At 54.9% G+C, this 17,894-nt stretch overlaps 2 protein-coding genes across 6 annotated transcripts in view; one reads left to right on the top strand and one right to left on the bottom strand.

Moving 5' to 3' along the window:
* Nucleotides 1-2,879, top strand: part of SBF1 (SET binding factor 1) — a 67,295-nt gene extending 64,416 nt beyond the window's left edge. For 4 of the 5 annotated variants that reach the window (XM_083365176.1, XM_083365177.1, XM_083365178.1 and 1 more), the window contains 5 exons: nucleotides 70-180; nucleotides 290-510; nucleotides 641-728; nucleotides 1,058-1,189; nucleotides 1,305-2,879. In XM_083365176.1, the coding sequence (XP_083221302.1) occupies nucleotides 70-180; nucleotides 290-510; nucleotides 641-728; nucleotides 1,058-1,189; nucleotides 1,305-1,403 (651 nt within the window). In that variant the 3' untranslated portion in view covers nucleotides 1,404-2,879. The remainder of the gene's footprint in view (nucleotides 1-69; nucleotides 181-289; nucleotides 511-640; nucleotides 729-1,057; nucleotides 1,190-1,304) is intronic. The other variant, XR_014492786.1, reaches the window with a different exon arrangement.
* A 3,221-nt stretch (nucleotides 2,880-6,100) lies between these two features.
* The window catches only part of LOC310642036 (uncharacterized protein), a 36,639-nt gene continuing 24,845 nt past the window's right edge, over nucleotides 6,101-17,894 (bottom strand). Inside the window, exons 5-10 of the mRNA XM_083365413.1 lie at nucleotides 17,178-17,387; nucleotides 15,707-15,869; nucleotides 14,698-14,786; nucleotides 13,781-13,988; nucleotides 7,590-7,721; nucleotides 6,101-7,324 (exon numbers count right to left, since the gene is read on the bottom strand). Of these exons, the coding sequence (XP_083221539.1) occupies nucleotides 7,273-7,324; nucleotides 7,590-7,721; nucleotides 13,781-13,988; nucleotides 14,698-14,786; nucleotides 15,707-15,869; nucleotides 17,178-17,387 (854 nt within the window). The 3' untranslated portion in view covers nucleotides 6,101-7,272. The remainder of the gene's footprint in view (nucleotides 7,325-7,589; nucleotides 7,722-13,780; nucleotides 13,989-14,697; nucleotides 14,787-15,706; nucleotides 15,870-17,177; nucleotides 17,388-17,894) is intronic.

Raw genomic sequence — 17,894 nt, 5'->3', positions numbered from 1 at the left:
CAAGTGACTTAGCAGGCAGCCTTGACCGGTCCTGACCCCCCCTGCTCCCTCCCCCCTTCTCGGTTCCAGGAGGTGCAGAATCTGGAGATGGAGCTGGGCCAGGTCCCAGAACGCTGGAAGGAGACCTGGGACAAAGTGAAGGCTTCCCAACAGTCAGAGGGCTCAGCGCTGGACAGTAAAGTAAGGAGTCCCGCTGGGCACGCAAGGCGGTGGGCGTGGGGGGGGGGCTGCTTTTGCAAGTGGCTTTTATCAGAATGCCTTCCTTCCACTGACCACCCACCTCCCGCAGGTGGCAGCGCCCAGTTCTCTTCTGATGGCATCGAGTCTGTCGCATCAGCGGCGTTCGCTCGGCGTCTACCTGCAGGAGGTGGGCAGTGGCAGCTCCACCCTAAACCTCAGCCTGGACAGTGAAACCAGCAGCTCCTCCACCCCCTCGAGTGGGAAGCAAGGTGGCCGTAAGAGCACCGGCACGCTTTACAGTCAGTTCCAGATGGCAGAGAGCGAGAATCGGTGCGGATGGGCGGCTTGGGAGGGTCTGGGGTGTGTGTGTGTGTGTACAAGGTGGGATGGAGCCTATTGGCTTCCTCCCCCTACACCCCTCCCCCTCCTTCTCCTCCTCCTCACCTCTTTTCCTCCACAGTTCCTACGAGGGCTCCCTCTACAAGAAAGGAGCCTTCATGAAGCCCTGGAAGCTGCGCTGGTTTGTGCTGGATAAAACCAAGCATCAGGTATTGGGGGTGGGTGGGTGGGTGTGCTTTGCTGGGCAAGGGGCCCCTTCTGCCTGTCTGGTTAATTGGCACAGCTCTGACCTTTGGCCCTTCCTTCCTTCCTTCCTTCCTTCCTTCCTTCCTTCCTTCCTTCCTTCCTTCCTTTCCTTCCTTCCTTCCTTCCTTCCTTCCTTCCTTCCTTCCTTCTTCCCTCCCTCCCTCCCTCCCTCCCTCCCTCCCTCCCTCCCTTCCTCCCTCCCCCCCTTCCTTCCTTCCTTCCTTCCTTCCTTCCTTCCTTCCTTCCTTCCTTCCTTCCTTCCTTCCTTCCTTCCTTCCTTCCTTCCTTCCAGCTGCGATACTATGACAGCAATTCGGACACAGAGTGCAAAGGGGTGATCGACCTGGCTGAGGTGGAGACCATCACTCCAGGCACGCCCACCATGGGAGCCCCCAAGATGGTGGATGAAAAAGCTTTCTTTGATGTAAGTGACCCTTGCGCCTGACGGAGGGCAGCCCAGTTGGGGAAAGGTGAAAAGTGGCTGGTGTGGGGTGCGGTTTTCCCCCATGCCTGATGCCCCCCCTTCTCCTTCCTGGCAGGTCAAGACAATAAAGCGGGTTTACAATTTCTGCGCCCAGGATGTGCAGCTGGCCCAGCAGTGGATCGACCGCATCCAGAGCTGCTTGTCTGATGCCTGAGGTGCCATCTGGGCCTCGGTGCCACGCTTGGCCTGGCACAGCACAGCACAGGGCGGAAGGAGGTGGGGGGTGTTGCCCAGGAGAGAGACCCCAGCCTGGCTTGGCCACCTGCAGTTTGCGGGGAAGGGTACGGCTGGCCAATTCCGTCTTGCAAAGAGGCGAGTCCGTCACGCGTCCGGCCTGGCGGATCCCCAGGAGGAGCCTGCTCACCCTCCCTTCTTCTCTGGAGGTTGGCAGAGCCATCGGACTCCCGTGCCCCGGCTGCCTCTGGAGCAAGTCTGGCCGGCCGAGAAAAGGGCTCTGCTGTGTCGGGGAAGCTGGCCGAGGAGGGTCTGGCTGCAGGCAGAGGTGGAAACAGATTGATGCAAAGCATGATAGCAACCCACCTCCTCCCCCCCCACACGCCTGGGGGCTGGAAGTCCTGATGTCGGGAGGTTGGAACACAGAAGGGAGGTGGGGTTGCACTCTGCCCCTTAATGCTGCTGCTGATGATGATGGACAGAATGGACAGTTCCTGGTCGAAGGCTCAGTCGGGTGGCGGGGAGACGTTTGTGACCCCCCCACACCAGTTCTTGCTCACTTTCCTCTCCCCACCCAGCATCCTCAGGGCTAGCCCTGGAGTGCAGGGCAGCTAATGGTTCCCAGCCCCCCCCCCCCATGTGCTAGCCTAGCATCCGAGAGCAAATCATGTAACTTGGTCTTTCTGCTCCTGCACCACTACCACCATGTGTATGCGTGTGCATGCGCACGTGTGCGCACACACACACACACACACACACACACACAGAGGATCCCAGGTTGCAGCCCTCTTCATTCCCTTCTCCTTTTGAACAGTAGAAGGAGACGGGTGGAGCCCTAGACCTTGTCCGTACTTTGGATCTCCCCCCCCCTACTTTTTTATTGGTACCATAAAGGCCACAGCTGGTGTGAATTTGGGGGGTTTTGTAACTTCTTGAGCAGTTGTAGATTATTGACGTTTCTGTACATTGTGTCAAACCTAAAGAGTTCTTGTATTGTACTGTGCTTAGAGGAAAAATATATATGAAGAGAAAAAAACTAATGGAATTTAATAATAAAAAAACCACATCACGGGTTTGGCTAGATGTGACTCTGTGCCTGAGGGGTTCCTGCAGCCTTCCTGCCACAGATCAGTTTGGTCTGGATGCTCTTTTAAGGTCCAGTTCTGAGGTGATGTACTTTGATTTGGGGGGGGGTGCTTTTCCTTTGGGGGGGAGCAGCATCCAGAACCAAGCAGTGGAACAGTTTTAAATATTCACAAGGTGGCTACTTTTTCCAGGCCAAGTCCTGCACACTAAAGGGGGATTTTGTTCAACACGCACATAAGTTGATGTGATTTCATTTTGACATCGTTTTATTTAAAGAATGAAGCTAGAAAATGAAGTATTTAAAAAGAAATAATTTGATAATGTATTTCAGTTTTCTTCTGCTGCTGCATTAAAAATTTCTATTCATACATTTCCTGAATTTGCAATCTACATTGAATAGCAATCATCATACGAGGCAGACAATTTGCAGACTTGTGCGATGGCGGCTGTGGCCTTGGGTGGGACGGTCCAGGAGTGCTAGGCCAGCCACAGGGCTTCCTTCACACACTCCCCCTTGGCTGTCTCCGCCAGCATGAAGCTGGTTGAGCATCAGTTTGCTGGTGATGCCCACCTGTGCATCTCAAAGCCTCCCTCACCCAGGGATGCCGTCCGTCCGCTGTCTCCGGGGGCCTGGAGGCTGTTTTAGAGTCCGGCTCCAGAGGATCAGCCCAACCCTAACAAGATTGGGTAGCTTTGGGTTTGGAGAGCTGTGCTCAGAAATAGGCCACCTTTAGTTCTCGATGGGGTTTTGCTTCCCAGAGGGAACCGGTGCACCATTTGGATGGTTTTTCTGGGCTCTTGCTAAAAGATCAAATGGCAACTGTACCACATTCATCTCCACATCCCAGTTGCGCTTTTTCCTGGACTGGCAGACTGGCCATCATTCTTTCACCATCTCTTGTGTGATTGTTCTGATGTGCTCTGACCTTCAGCACCACCTGATGCTAGTACTGCTGTTCCAGGTTTCAGGTGAGCGTTAATGAGCACATCTTGAAGCACTCATGTGGGCCTGTTAGGCGGGCTGCTCTGCCTACCAGTGCAGCTGGATCCAGGTGTAACCCAAGGTAATGCTTGTTACCTAAATAGCTTGGGGCCTTATATCTATGGCCTTGTCTTTCCCTCCAATTGCCCCTTCCTATAACAGCAGAGGCCTAACGTGGGTCCCAGAGTCTCAACTTCCCTCCCTGTCAGCTCCCTGCCACAACCCCAACGTGCTGCCCTTTGAAAGACCTGTAACAACTTGGTTTTCAAATGAACGAACCAGAAACCAGTTTGTTGATCAAGGATGACTGGGACTTATCTGTATTTCTCCAGTACAATTAGCTGTGTATTTGGTTTAGTATTTGCATTTTTCATGCTGTTTCAATTCTATGTGCCACCTTGAATCTTGTTGATTAGGCAGCCTTATGAATCAAATAAATGAGAGTCCTCTTCTGCAACACTGGTAGTAAGCTGGAAGCCAAACTGCACTTAGCAGAGCAGATGGAAACATTAGTGACCACAAAGGTCTTTACAGGAAGGGGCTTAACTTCCTGATCACGAAGCGTACGAAGAATCTTCGAATGCACACACACACACCAATGCCAAAAGTAGTAGATTACTCCACGGAGGAAAAAGCAGCAGTAGCTATTACTAACCATGATGGCTACAGCCAGAGACTACATGCTGTTGCAGGGCAGGTAGGCGAGCCCAATCCTTGCCGTCTGTTGGTAGGCTTTATCGGAAGCGCAGGTTTCACTGCCGGGGGGGGGGGAGGGGGCAAGAGGCTGTACTTCAGGATAGTGCAGTTTGGAAATTCAATTTCTTCCCAATTGCCATTATAACCAAGATCCCTGCTGCCATCGCCACCCCACCTCCCCAAGTTATTGGCTCCAGCTGTTCTTCCCAGCCCTGTGGTGTGGGCTTCACTCTTCCAAAAGGGCCTGAACTTGTAGACAAGCCAAAGATTCCCCTGATAGCAGTGGGCAAAATACACACTTGCTAACCAGGTTAATGGGAAGACAGCATTCCAGCCACCAGCATTTGCCTTTATAACAAGAAAAACTGCAATCCAGACAGAATGAGACCATCTTCTTTGGCGCAAAGCTTGGCTCCTGCCAGCTGTTCCAGCCTCCATTGCAACATTCCTTCTGTGACGAGGGGCCTTCACAGGCACGGAGGGTGTCTAAAGTGCAGTGCCAGGGCACACTCGTACAAATATCCCATATAGTTTTCCCTGGGTGCATTCTTGAAAATCATCCTACGGGAGCGAGATCCACTGTCAAAGGAACAAATGCAGTAAGATGCACTTCGTGGAAGAATGGAAGCCCTGGAAAGGGAAGCGGTGCAGCAAGAGCAACCTGTGTGGGGGCTCAGAGGAGGGTTTGCAGCTGGCCTTGCGGGAAGAGGAGAGCCAGCCGCTGCTTCCCTAAGAGACCAAGGCTGGCGGCAGTTTGTGACCCTGCCCTCTTCAGCTTTCACTCGGGGAGGAAACGGATTTGGTTGCCCGTATACAGAACGAGGGGAGGATGTTGACGAAGATTCTCGGGCATCCATTTCACTGTCTGAAGTCGAGTTGTGGCAACTGGACTTTTCTTTTTGGTTTGAAACATTTCGCTGCATATTATCCAAGTAGCTTCTTCAGACCGAAGCAGCAGCAAAATGTTTCAAACCAAAAAGAAAAAAAATTCCAAACAGAACAAGGGTGGGTTGGCCCCACTAACTGGAAGCAGAATTTCCATCACTAAGCGAGGCAGTGCACTGCCAAAACACGTACCACACCACGTGGCAGCGGCAGTTTCCGTAGTCCCAGTTGTGGTTGTTAGGCCAAAACTTCTCCTCTGCCAGGCTCATCTATGCTGCAGCTTCTTCTCCCCTCCTATCTCCCCCCTCCCATTTCTGCCTTTTGGCCACCCTGCCCTGTGCTCTGCCCCGTCTCCCCGCCACCCTACGACCCATCGCCCCAGCTGACCCGCATGGGGTCCTCCTCCTCCTCTCGCTGCGGAGACAGGCCCGGCCTGACCTCGCGCACACGGTCATCCTGAGGGTGGCACGGGCAGCAGAGTGCAGGGCAACCAGGAGAGCAGAAGTGGGGGGGGGGACGACAGGTGCGGGGGAGGAGTTGAAGTTCACCCTGGAATTATAAATAAAGGTGGGTGGGCTGCCCAAGCGACCATATCTTGATCACGTGACTGCAGGGTGTTGCAGCAGCCATAACTGTTATCATTTGTTCAGTACCATTGTAACTTTGGTCACTAGACGAGGGGTTGTTAAGTGAGGACTATATTAATTTGTCCTTCTAGGCCAGGCATGTGAAACTCACTATGTTAGGTGACGCCGCACGTTATCGGGACTTTCTCCCCATTGCCACCAAAGGGGTGGGTGCGGTTTCGGTGTGACGCATCCGGCCTGTGGGCCGGCAGTTTGGCATGCCTGTTCTAGGCAAAGAACTCCAGTTTTATTTTCCATGTTGAGCGTCCAGCGCATGGACAGGAACGGCTGTCAGCAGCCATCCTACATATGAGTGGTTGACCTCCAAGAGACTAAGGGGGAGCTCAGGGCACGGCCCCCGGCTGCCAATTCCCTGACCACAAACCACACAGCTCACGCACGTGGGAGAAAAGTGGGCTGGCCTTGATCCTCAAAGGTCTCTCTGGCCAACCCTTTAATCTACAAAAAACATGGGACAACAGACACTCTGCGTTTTTTTCCTAAAAACAAACGGAGCGTTGTTATGCTGGGGGTGGACTACAACCGTGCCAGATTTAAGCTCGTTTTCTTCACCCGCCCCCCAAAATGTTTGGCTCCAGTGCTGAGGATCAGCAAGTCCCACTGAGGTTTGGCAAGAAGCAGGTGGCTTTCACGGAGCCATGAAACACCAGGAGCCAATTCCATCCAACGGCTCTGGGCCAAAATCACAGTCTCGATTCTGCAGCAGTTCAGCCACCCTCCACTCTTACGCTGGGGGGGAGGGAGGGAGACTGCCCCTGCCCCCCACAGAGCCTTTCCAGCTGCCCCAGAGTCCACGTCTAGGGCATGGCTCACGCTGCTCAGGTGTTGCCAAGCCACGCTGGCGTAGCATCCCCAAATGTCTCTTCCAGCTTTCGAGGTTGGCATGAGAGCCAAAGTGCAAAGTGTTGCAGTTCTTGTTTCTATTAAAAATTTTACAAAATCAAACACACCAAAGGAAGAATCAAACTCTGCGTGAAGGGGAAGTCTCCAGAGACCACCCCACCCCAGAAACGCTGCAGGACCTCGTTTCTCGCAAGGTCACCTTTGTTCCCAGGGACGATGCCGGCTGATGTAAGTCCCTCACCTGACGCGCCTACCTCTCAAGAGCAGCAAGCAATTCTGTCCTCCAGGCCACTAGCTACCCGTTGCTCCTTGCCCCCAACTTTCTCACGGAGTAGCCACCTTCCTAATTAGGCGTTATTGCTCGATAAAAAGCTGGCAGGCGAGTCCCAGCACCAGCTTTGTGCCAGCATCGCCGGGCCAGTCCAGTGCTTTCCTGGCGAGCAGGGGGTCCTGCTGGCAGATCACGGCCCGGCCCTCCTGCCTGCACGAGCCGAGCCAAGAAAGGGCACCGCTGCAGGTCAGTCAAGGCTGGATGGAGCTGGGGGGGGGGCTGGAGGAAGAGAAGCTGACGCCGCACTCGGGCCACGGAGAGACACGGCTGAAGAGGGACCCGCTCTCTACTACTCTCTGTTCCCACCGAAGGCAGCCTTGATCACAATGAACACGTGGGCAGCCCAGCTGCAGTCAGGCATTTTCCGGGCCGTCCCCCGTCAAGCTGGGCCTTTTGGTGGCGCCTCTGTTGCAAGGTGGGGCTCCTCATTCCTGCAAAAAGTGTGTGTGGGGGAGAGAGAGGTTAACAGCTGCCTCTGGAGGGCTGAAAGAGGCTCGCTCGCTCTCCTTCTCCGCCAGAGGCCGATGGGCAGCTGCCATGGCAACCAGTCTGTTCTGGGAGCTCAGCTCAACGACCTCCCTCTGACTCCTTGCCCTGCCCCACCCATCACCGCCTGCCCGGCCTCCGTCCCCGGCGAGGTGCAGCCTGCAAGCAGCCAGGTGCCCGGCTTTAACCAGCATTCAATCCTGCCCTCACCTGCCGTCCCGCTTGGCCTCTGGCCTGACGGCCGCAGCAGCAGAATCTAGAGGAAGGTCAAGCGCCGGGACAGCTTCGCTCCTCAGAGGATTCGCCCGCTTGTCAAGAGTCACAGAGCTGCTGCTGCTGCTGCTGGGTGAGAAGAAGCGAAGCTGGTGAAAGGGTCAACTATTGCCCCAAACCAACTGGGCCCTTTCTGTGAAGCCCCCTCAGGGCCAGGAGGGCCTGCAAACTCAGCTCAACCCGTTGAGGGGGCTAGGAACCTCCAAGGAGGGCAACTCTCTTCCTGCCTCCTAAGGCCAACGGCAGAGGAACAAGAAAGGCAACGGGAGGGATCCCCACCTCCTGCTTTGGAGCACCCCATAATCAGAACCAGAAGGCGGCTGGACCACAAGAGGGGGAGGCCAGGTCAGGAGAGCGAGCGGGGCCCTTCGCCCCTCCAGGAAGAGCCAACACAGCCTGGGAGGAAAGGTAGGGGAACACCCTCAACTCTCGCCAGGCAGGGATTGCTCATCTCCCGTCCCCCCGAGACTGATCCAGGAGAAAGGGGAACGGAACCCCCCATCTACGCGGGAAGGAAGGACGGTCCAGCCAGAGGCAGCCTTGGGCGCCTACAAAGGCAGGGAAGCACTGAGGCACGGGTGGCCCTTTCCACGTGGCTCCCCGCTGAAGAGGCTCCGGGAGAGCAAGAAGAACAGAAAGGAATAACTGACTTGACGAGGGGGGGGTGGGGTGCACAACGGATTGGAAACCACTTGGGTTTCTCCAGCCTGGGATGCATTTGTACCAGGAGGGGCTACTAACCAGTGATGGCTGCACCTTGCAAAGCTGGTTTACAGGGCTTCAAAGTAAATTAGTAGGGAGGGAAAGAGAAGAGAGGCCAGAGGGTAGCGGGAATGCCAGGAACGCAGCAGCAGCGTAGAGTTTTTGCAGAGCAAGGAGGCCACCCGGCGGGTAATAAGCCGGGGAACACCGGAAGGAAGAGGCCACCGGAGGAGCCGGGTCTCTCACCGACCGACCGCAGAGGCTATGGGGAGGAAATGGGAAGCACCGGAGCTCCTGAGGCGGGGGGGGGGCCTCATGATGCTCACTAGGCATCACTATAGACTGGGGTGGGGTGGGGGGAAACTCAGGGGTCGAAGGGCAGGATCGGAGGGCAGGGCTTACGCGAGCGAGGGGTGGTGTCCTCTAGGTGCAAGCAACGGCCGACAAGGCCCGGTTCCTGTCCGGAGCACTTGGGGGGTCAGGATGCAAGGAAAGAGAAGCCCCCCAGGGGGACCGTGGGTGATTCTGAGGTTCCAGGCTGGCTTTTAAAGCTTAAGGGAGAAATACAAGACAGAAATCTTCTGGCCACCCAGAGCACAGGCGGGTGTGGACATTCACGCACAGGAAGGGCCGCTTCCACACGTGGTGAAAACCAAGAGCAGCTGGGGAAACGGCTCGGGGGAGCTTCCAATCTAGCTGAAACATCCAGGAAATGGGAGCCCGGCAGCCCTTTTTCCAATTTCCAACACATTTGATTCAAAGGTGGGAACTCACTGCACCAGCCCCACAGAAGAGCAGCTCAGAAAAGCGTCTACCTTTTAGTAAAATTTCTGTCTTCCTGCCACCCTAGGCTCCGGCCTCCCAAAAGGCAAGTGACTGGGATCTATGGAACGGAAACGGTCAGAGCTAAAGTTGGGGGGGGGGACAGAAAGAAGCAGGGCGCCAGGAAAGCAGCAGGCCAGGGAAGAGGGTGGGCAGCCGTGCCAAAGGAGGGGATCCGAGGGTCCCCAGGAACCTGGAGGTTGGTGAGAGAGGGGAAAAGGCAGGACCTCTTGCAACCAGGCGGCCCTGAGCACCCCTGCTGCCTCTGCTCCACAGGTCAGGAAACAGGGCGTGTGGTGAAGTTTAAATCTGTTCCCGTTTTAAGACCTGGTTTTCACAGGTAAAATCAGCCGAGCAATGAAGAGAGGCCCATTTCCCATCCTTCATTACATGCTGCACCAGCAGCTGGCAGGGGGGAGACCCCCAAGACCCAGCCCCTTTCAAGCAGGGGCCCAATTCCGTGCAAGGGCTGCAGCACACGGCCAGCGCCTGCGCACCCAGCCCAGCCCAGCCCAACATGAGCAGGTCCTGCAGGACGCAAGGTCAGCAGCCGCAGCTGTGCTCTGCCTGCCGAGCACCGAAAGCGAGAACCGGGAGTTTCAATCTAATTACAGCCACAAAAATGAGAGCCCTCGGAATTTTGTCTGAGGATTTCAGCCACCACCATTGCATGTTTTGGCCATTAAAGGAAAGGACAATCGTCATGGGGACGTCTGAAACCCTGCAGAGTTGCTAGCATACACACCCTCCAACTGCAGGCCTGATTACTCTGACAGAAAGACCGGGCAGGCGGGAGGGAGGGAGGGATGGGAAAAGTGTGAGAGAGAGAGAGATTGGAAAAAAAAAGATTGCAAAGCCCCTTCAGACACAGGAGCCCCTCCGGAAAGGGCCACTTCCAGGGGGACTCAGGCCGACTTCTCCGAAGGAAGGCCTGCCAGGGATCCAGGTGGCCCAAAAGAAACGGTCCAGGTTCAGCATCCAGCCGAAGAGCCCTCCCTCCCTCCCTCTCCCCACTGGGGGGCCCCGGTTGGGAAGGGCCACATTTTGCCCAGGCTTCCTCCACTCACCCCCGTCAGCACATCCCCACCTGCGTTGTGGGGAACAGCGGTCAGCAAACGAGAGACAGGTGACCCTCAAGGCAGCTGGCCAGCAACCGCCACTCCGAGGGATCTTCTGCGGAGGGCCCAACCGGACGTTTTCTCTCCCTCTCCCCCCACCCCGCCCCACCCCCTGCTCCAGGGCCGCCTCTAGGACCTCCCCTGCAGCTGAGGCAAAGACGGAGCTGCCCCCCATTCCAGCAGGCAGGCGAGCGGCTCCGATGTCTGCCCTCCGGCTTGGCCCGGGTCCACCTCAGGGCAAGCCAGGCAGCCTCTCCTAACAGGGGCAGGCCAGGGACGCTCCATCCCAGGGAAGAGCCTGGCCAGGGAAGACCTCACCGGCATGGAGGGGCACAGCTCCACTGCTTTTCCCCTCCAGCTAAAGGGCCCTCGGGGGTCTCAAGCTCCTGGCTGGTCACCAGCCCTCTCAAGGGGCTACCTGCACCGCCTGGGCCGGCCTGGAGGCTGCCTGCCACACAGCTCTTGACCGAGGCCATTGGAGCACTGCTGGCTGGGACTTCCGGTTTCTGCATCTGCAGCGCATGGCCGCGCGAAAGCAGACCTCCACTCCCCACGGCTACTTTCTTCCTGCGGCTAGATGGGTCCGAAGTTGCCCTGGAGAGGAGACTGTGAGGGAGGGGTGCCCCGTCGATCACCAAGCGACGGCAATCGCTTCGTTTGGTCCGGGAAGGCCCTCCGAACCCGACAGGAGAAAGGCTAGCGTGAGATCAGCGTCTAGCCCAGGGGTAGGCAAGCTCGGCTTTTATGACTCATGGACTTCAACTCCCAGAATTCCTGAGTCAGCATACTGCTTGGAATTGGTGAGAGTACTGATCTTTTTTCTTCTATCTACTATTTAAATCCTTGAAAATATCCCCAAAGCAAGAAAACCTCCAGAAGTGAAGGGAGGGGACTATATCCCCATTCCCTTACGGATGGAAGCGGCGAATTAACATAAAAGGTGGAAAGAGATATACTAAAATTTGATTTAAAATATTTCAGTCTGGACGAATCTAGGAACTAAAAAACTGTCAAGATTATACCCTAAAAATTTTTGGATGGAATTATAAAAATATATAACAAAAATAACTTTTTGATTGAAAGAAAAACTGAAAGAAGAAATAACTGCTGACACCTAGTGGAGAATCAGAGAATAGAATACTAACAATAAGGACTCAGAAATTGGCAGAATGCCCAGAAACAAAGAAAAAGTTATTCCTTTGAATTGCAAATAACCTTGAAGACAACTGGGAGGAAAGGAAGAGCCAGCTATAAGATTAAAAAGTGTCTGAAAGGGAAAAAAAACCTGGACTGGTGCATAAACCTGTTTATTGGGGGGGGGGGGAGAACCTTGGCTTTTTGGCTAATCTTTTAGAGGAGAATTTGCAGGAAGTATTTAAAGTGGCTTAATATACTGAATCTGTAATTTTCACTGACTGATAAATTGACTTTTGAATTAAAACATTGATGAAAGATTATTTGAAGCAGGGAGACAACTTGGATATCACACACTTATCAAAAAATGACAGGATGTCACATTTAATATTTTTTCCTGAAGGACTTAGCCTGGAAAATCAAGGGCCTCCAGAAGCAATACTTCAAGGCAAGATAAATACTTTCCTGGAGAAAATATATGTAATGTTAGGACAAATACAATTGACAATAGATTCAAACCACGACAAAATTCGAAACAACTTTGAGGATTTAAATAAGCATATTTCTAATTTAAATCTACAATTAAAAAATACCCAGGAAATAAGAACAAAGGAACAAATAAATCAGACAGCAGATTACAAACTAGAAGAGTATGATCAAATTGATGAAATAACAAAGGAAAAGAATTACAATTTGACACAAACAGGAAAAAATCTACAAGGTTCTGATACAACAAGAAAAATGGAATTATTAGGAAAACTATTGGGGGACAGAAAGAATTTATCTTACTTACTTCGTCTTTTGTATTCCCAACAACATTTGTAAAAATACAGGAACTGCTGGGTAAGCGGATTACATCAACTTGGAAAATTACTTGGCAAAATAAGAAGATCAGGGACAGATACAAGAGATTTGACTCGCCCTGCCAGATGGACTATTACGTGAATAAATATTTGCTAGAATGTGGCTAAAAGAACAGAGAGTTTTGAACATAAAGGGGCCTTATAACAAGAAGAATAATGAGATTTAAGTAATATAGAATGTTTTATGATACAATAAATGTTAAAATAGTAGGTTGATGTAACTTTTATTAATATTTAAGTAAAATACAAACTGATTAAAAAGGATGTTATATCTAGATACTGTAAGATAGATAAAAAGTATAGTATTTTTATAATGCATGACATAAAATATTGGGATGATGTACCCAAACGGGAAAATTTAGACAGTGAGATGACTAATATGAAGAAATTATGGCTGATAAGAATTAGATTGAACATAAGGGAATCTAAGCAAAGAAAAATTATAAAAATAGGATGTATGCTGAACTAATGAGATGATGGTTATGAGAATAATATAAGCTGAAAAAAAATTTATATAGAGATTATTATTATTTGTATAAATATAAAAATGCCTGTAACTAATCGTTTATATATTGAAAATATTAAGAATTATATTTTGGCTAAGGTTGAAGAAAGAAAATACAAATGGGAGAAGGGAAGATCAAAGAAATGTATTATTAATTAATACATTAATTATGGAATTATCAAAATTTAATCATTGTTGACTGCTAATTAATTATCGCTGTCCTTTTTTTCTTGTTAAAATATAAACCAAGACAACACGCTGTACACCAGGCACTGGAGGTTGCTATAATTAAAAACCAATAAAATATCTATTTAAAAAAAGCCAAAAACAAGCGCAGTGCTGGCTCTATCCTTGCAAAGAAAACTCAGAAGGTCCAACCGCTTCCACACTGAAGCCCAGTCGTCTTTCAGGGCCCGTGAGGAGCAAAGCCATTTACTAGCCCCCCCCCCCCAATTGCTTCTTCTTCCCTTTAAAGCCCTCTCAATAAACCCCAGGGATGCCCCACCACGTCCTCCTCGGAGGGACACACACTCCTCCCCAGGAAGAGTCGGAGGCCGCCAGGCCAAGGCCTCGTGTGTGCCGAGGAGAGGGCGGTTAGACTCTCCTCTGGGGAGGGGGGGGCTTTCCCGTATCCTCTTGGGGTCCCACCTCCACTCTGGACCTGATCAGAGAATTAGCGGCTTCTGCTGCTGTGCATGTTGTAGGCAATTTATTTATGAAATGCCAGGGGAGGAAATTGGGTCACAAATGACTTTAAGAGCTGCTGGACGACGCGGTCCAGTCAACTGACAAGCCCCCCCCCCCGAGAGGCTTTGGCTGCTTCAAAGGGCGCTCTCTCTCTCTCTCTCTTCTCCAAAGCTTCCTACACCCTCCCCCCCACCCCCCCGGCTACTCTGGGCCACAGGCCTGACTCCGGCCCACTGCCCAGACATCCAGAGGGCCTTGGGGCACTCGGCCCCAGCCGCTTGCTGACCACTTCCGCACCTGATAAAGAGGGCCTTTTCGTTCCCAGCATCCACAGCCAGCTGGAGAGTGTCCTGGCCTGAGCCTGCGCTGATGGTTGCCGTGGCCCCGCTGGCCGTCTCCTCCTCTTCCTCGCTGTCTGAGCCGCCAGAGGAGCTGCTGTCTGAGGCCACCAAGGGAGCCTTCCGTGCCACACAGACGTTCCACGTGCAGGGGGAGGCAGCGCTCGCTGTACAAGGGGAAGCGCGCAACGCCCCGTCACGTGGGGCTCTCCCCTGCCAGAGGGCCACGCCGCCTGTGCCCAGGCCCAGCTCTCAAGACGAGGGAGGCCCCTTTGCTCGCTGGGAGAACCCCCCAAGAGACTGGAGCAGCCGAGCAGCCGAGGTGCGGCAGGGCCAGCTGCCTGGGCAGCCACCAGGGAGCCGGCCGGGTGGGGCCGAGGCAAGCGCCCGCCTGTTCCAGGGCCCTGAGAGGGGGAACCCTGGCTAGAAGCCTCCCCTCCGAGGCCTTCGGCTGCCTTCTCTGCGAGCCATTTTCTCCCCACTCCCTTCAGCAACCTTCCAAGGGGGAAGCTGGCAGAGGTCTACATTTCTGCTACACCTTGCTGAAAATAGAGCTGCCAGCTGGTGAAGGCAAAGGGCTGCCATAGCCAAGGGGGCCCTCGTCTCTTGCAACAGGCCACAGGACCAGGGAAGCAAGGCGGGCGGGCAGGCAAAGCCGGCAGTGGGGATCCGAGCAAGGCATTTGGGGGGAGGGAGGGAGGTCTTCCCAGCAGAACTCCTCCCAGGGAACTTTGGGCCTTCCCGAGTCAGAGACATCCCAGAGCCTCTCGCGTGGCACAGGCACAAGGTAAACCTGACTCCCCCCACCCCCACCAGGCTGCAGAATTGCCACACACCCCGCTGACGGTACAAAAGCAGGGGACCGCGGCCACTTACAGTCCTCCTCCTGGCTCTGCTGGGGGCTTCCCTTGCAATCGTGGCCGTCGCTGTCCACAGGGGAGCTACACCTGGGAGCCGCTTCGGAGCTGCAAGGGAAAAGCCGGCCTCTGGGGTGGAGGGTTGCAGGCCCTGGGTTGCCAGAGCCCTGCAGCAGCTACGCGCCAGGCGCTCTGGGCAGCCGTGAGAAACGAGATGCCTCCTCCTCCCCTGGTTTTCTGCCCCAGGAGAGAGAGGCAAGATCTCGGCCTGCACTGAGGCTCACCGGGCAGTCGTCCGAAGGGAAGACCTGAGATGGCTGCCTAGGCCCTCGGTTGGGGGTCCCCATCCGGAAGCCCCCCATGCGAGAGCAATGGCGCTCTCCTTGCTTGCACCTCTTCGCCCCGGCTGCCCTCGCCTGCCCCACCCAGAGAGAAAAGGAGCGCCCGCGGGGAGCAAGACACGCTGGTCCAAGCTTCCTCCCTGAAACGCAGCCCCCAGGACTGTGCTTGCCCCACCCTGAGGTCAGGAAAGGGCCCAGAGGGAGGGGGGAGAAAGCCAGGGGGTGGCCGGGAGGGGCCAAGGCAGGAGCTGGGAATGGCTGGGAAAAAGGAGGCATTTCCTAATGGGGGCACGTGGAATCGGCAGCTGCCCCAATGGCCTGGGCCACGGCCACCAGAAGAGCGATCCAAAGCTTTGTCCCCAGGTGACCCAGAGGAAGCTAGGACCCGCCTTCCAGCTGCTTCCCACGAAACAGATCCCTGCCAGGACTGGCCCTGGAGGGGCCATTTCTTAACTAACACCCAGAGCCGCCCAGCACGTCGGAATGTGACACCCTCTGCCCAAACTGGCACACAGAGGGACGGAGGGGCCTCCTCCACGCCCGTGCCTACGTTCCCCCTCCTCAAGTTTCAGACCCCCCCCCCAAATTCCTTTCTGCCACCGGGAATGAACCTCTGCACCCGGCGGACCCCCCTGGCTTGAGCCTTCCGGGCTGCCAAGCGGCTGTGGCTGGGCGTCTTCCGCTTACCAGCAGAAGGGCTGGAAGTCCGGGAACTTGGCCCAGCCTCGCTCGTCGGCAGCCTTCGTGCCGGGCGTTACGGAATCCCACACGCTGGACCCGTTGTCTGTGGCCACCCAAGAGGCCGGAGGCTTGGACTTCACGGGCTCAGATGCCGTCCTCCACCCAGACCCTGCAAGACACAAGGGCCTCAGTGCTGTCCGGCCGGGGCTGCAGCGGTCAGCGACTCCGTCGGGACGCTGGCAGAAAGCTCTCGGTGCTGCAAGGAACTTGGGGGGGGGCTGGAAGGAGGGTTCACGGGGCGCCCCTGGACCAAATCTGGGAACGTGGGAAGTCAGCCAGCGTCCTTTCCAGATCTGCCGCCTCACCCTTCGCCCTTCGCTGTCCTGCGCAGCCTTTTTAGCCACTTAATTTGCGCGCTCTCTGGGCCCGGCTGGAGCCAGGCTGCTGCCCTCTGCCTGGCCCCCAAGGCCAAGGGCCTCCTCGGCTTTCACCCGAGGGGAAGGCAGCAGCTACGCCTGGGCGACTCTGAACAAGGGCTGGGCAAAGATCGCGAGTTCAGTGGGGAAGCTGCATGTCTTTCACACGGCCGGTTTCTTACGATAACAAAGGCCCCGAAAGCCACTGGAAGGGCCTGGCCAAACGCCCGTGGGGACTCTCCGCCCTCCAGGTCGTGCTGGTCCCAGAGGTTCCTGGTTTCTTTCCTTGAAGACGTTTCGCTTCTCCTCCAAGAAGATTCTTCAGTTCTTCTTGGATGCAAAGCGAAACTTTTTCGAGGAAAAAACCAAGAAAGTCCAGTCGCCCTTTGGAAAAGCACCTTTGGGACCTTGAGAACGAGATGCTGGTTCTGACAGCTCCTCCACCGTATCCGTGTCGAATAGGAGGTGCTCGCCTGAGTCTTGGTTTTGCTCTTTCTTAGAAAGTGTCTCGCAATTAAGCCCACATCCAGGCCTCGAGCTGGCAGAAGTGGATTTTCAGTTTTGTGAAGCCTGCGAAGGAGGATGGAAAACCCCAACACCGCAGGGCCACTAAGGGGGGGGAGGGGGGCTAGGGGTCAGCTGTGGCCCACAGAGAGAGCTCCGGCCGGCTTGTGAAAAAACAGCTCCTAGGGTGGATGGGCAGGTAAGCGCAGGCCAACCCTCGGGGGGCCACGGCTCCTGTCTGGGAGGTGGGCCTCTCCATCGAGGGAGCCCTGGGGCGGCCCTGGGCGCTCAGATCTCCTCCGCGTGGGTCCCCGCACTAGTTTCAACTGGTCTCCCATCCGGGTACAATAAACAGACCGTGCTTGGCGAATTCAGGGGAACTGAATTAAGGCGTGTGTGCGTCTCCCCCTTTGCTCGACAGCGGACCGTCCTGGGGTCCCACCCTGAAGACCTTAACCTGGCAGCCCTGAGGAACGAAGGATCCTGAACAGCCAGTCAGGATCTGCAAAAGGACGCAGCCATCATGGACCTCTGCCTGCTGTCCCCCACGTCTTTACCTTCAGAAGAGGGATCCGCGGCCTGGTTTCCTGCCTTCCAGGGGTCCTCAGAAGGGCCAGCTGACCCCTTCGCAGCCTCCTCCTCCTCCTCCTCCCCGGAGTCCATGCAGCCGTCGTGTTCCCCGTTTTCCAGGCTCCCTTTGCCTGCACCTGCCGCAGGATGAAGTCCTCCAAAGCTAAAGGGAGCCGGAAACAAAGAGAAATAAGGAGCTGCACAGACGAGCTCTGTTTACATCCGGGTCTTTGACCCGCAGACTCGCCAGGGCAACTCTGGGGTGAGCACGGTGAACATCCGGTCTCCCTCCCCCCGCCGGTTCAGAAGCCGCGGAGACGGGCGGGAGGATGGCAGCACCCGCAGAGAGAGCACCACAGCGGGCAGGCGGGTAGCCAAGGAAGCTTTCTTCTGCCCAGCCGTTCCGTTCCTTTCAGATCCCTTCAGGCTTGGCCCCAGGTGGCAGACGCGGGCAGGAGCTCCTCTGCGTTGGGGCAAGGGAGCCTCCCTCCCCCGCCTGAGCTAAGCGACTCTGCGCGGTTTGAAACCCCACCGAATTTCCCGCTTCAGTCAGAACCTCCTCTGGTCTCCTCTCTTTCCCCTCGACCAGCTCATTTCTCCTCAGAAAACTGCCCTCTCCATCCATTCCCTTTATACGACCAAACCACCGCACGACGTTTATTTTATGTATGCTTTAAAAACACTCATGGGTCAGGCAGGGGAGG

The sequence above is a fragment of the Vipera ursinii genome, assembly GCF_947247035.1.
Source record: "Vipera ursinii genome assembly, chromosome: 6".
NCBI classification, from domain to species: Eukaryota; Metazoa; Chordata; class Lepidosauria; order Squamata; family Viperidae; genus Vipera; species Vipera ursinii.
Note: the sequence above shows the minus strand (reverse complement) of the source record. Positions and strands in the feature narration are given on the sequence as shown.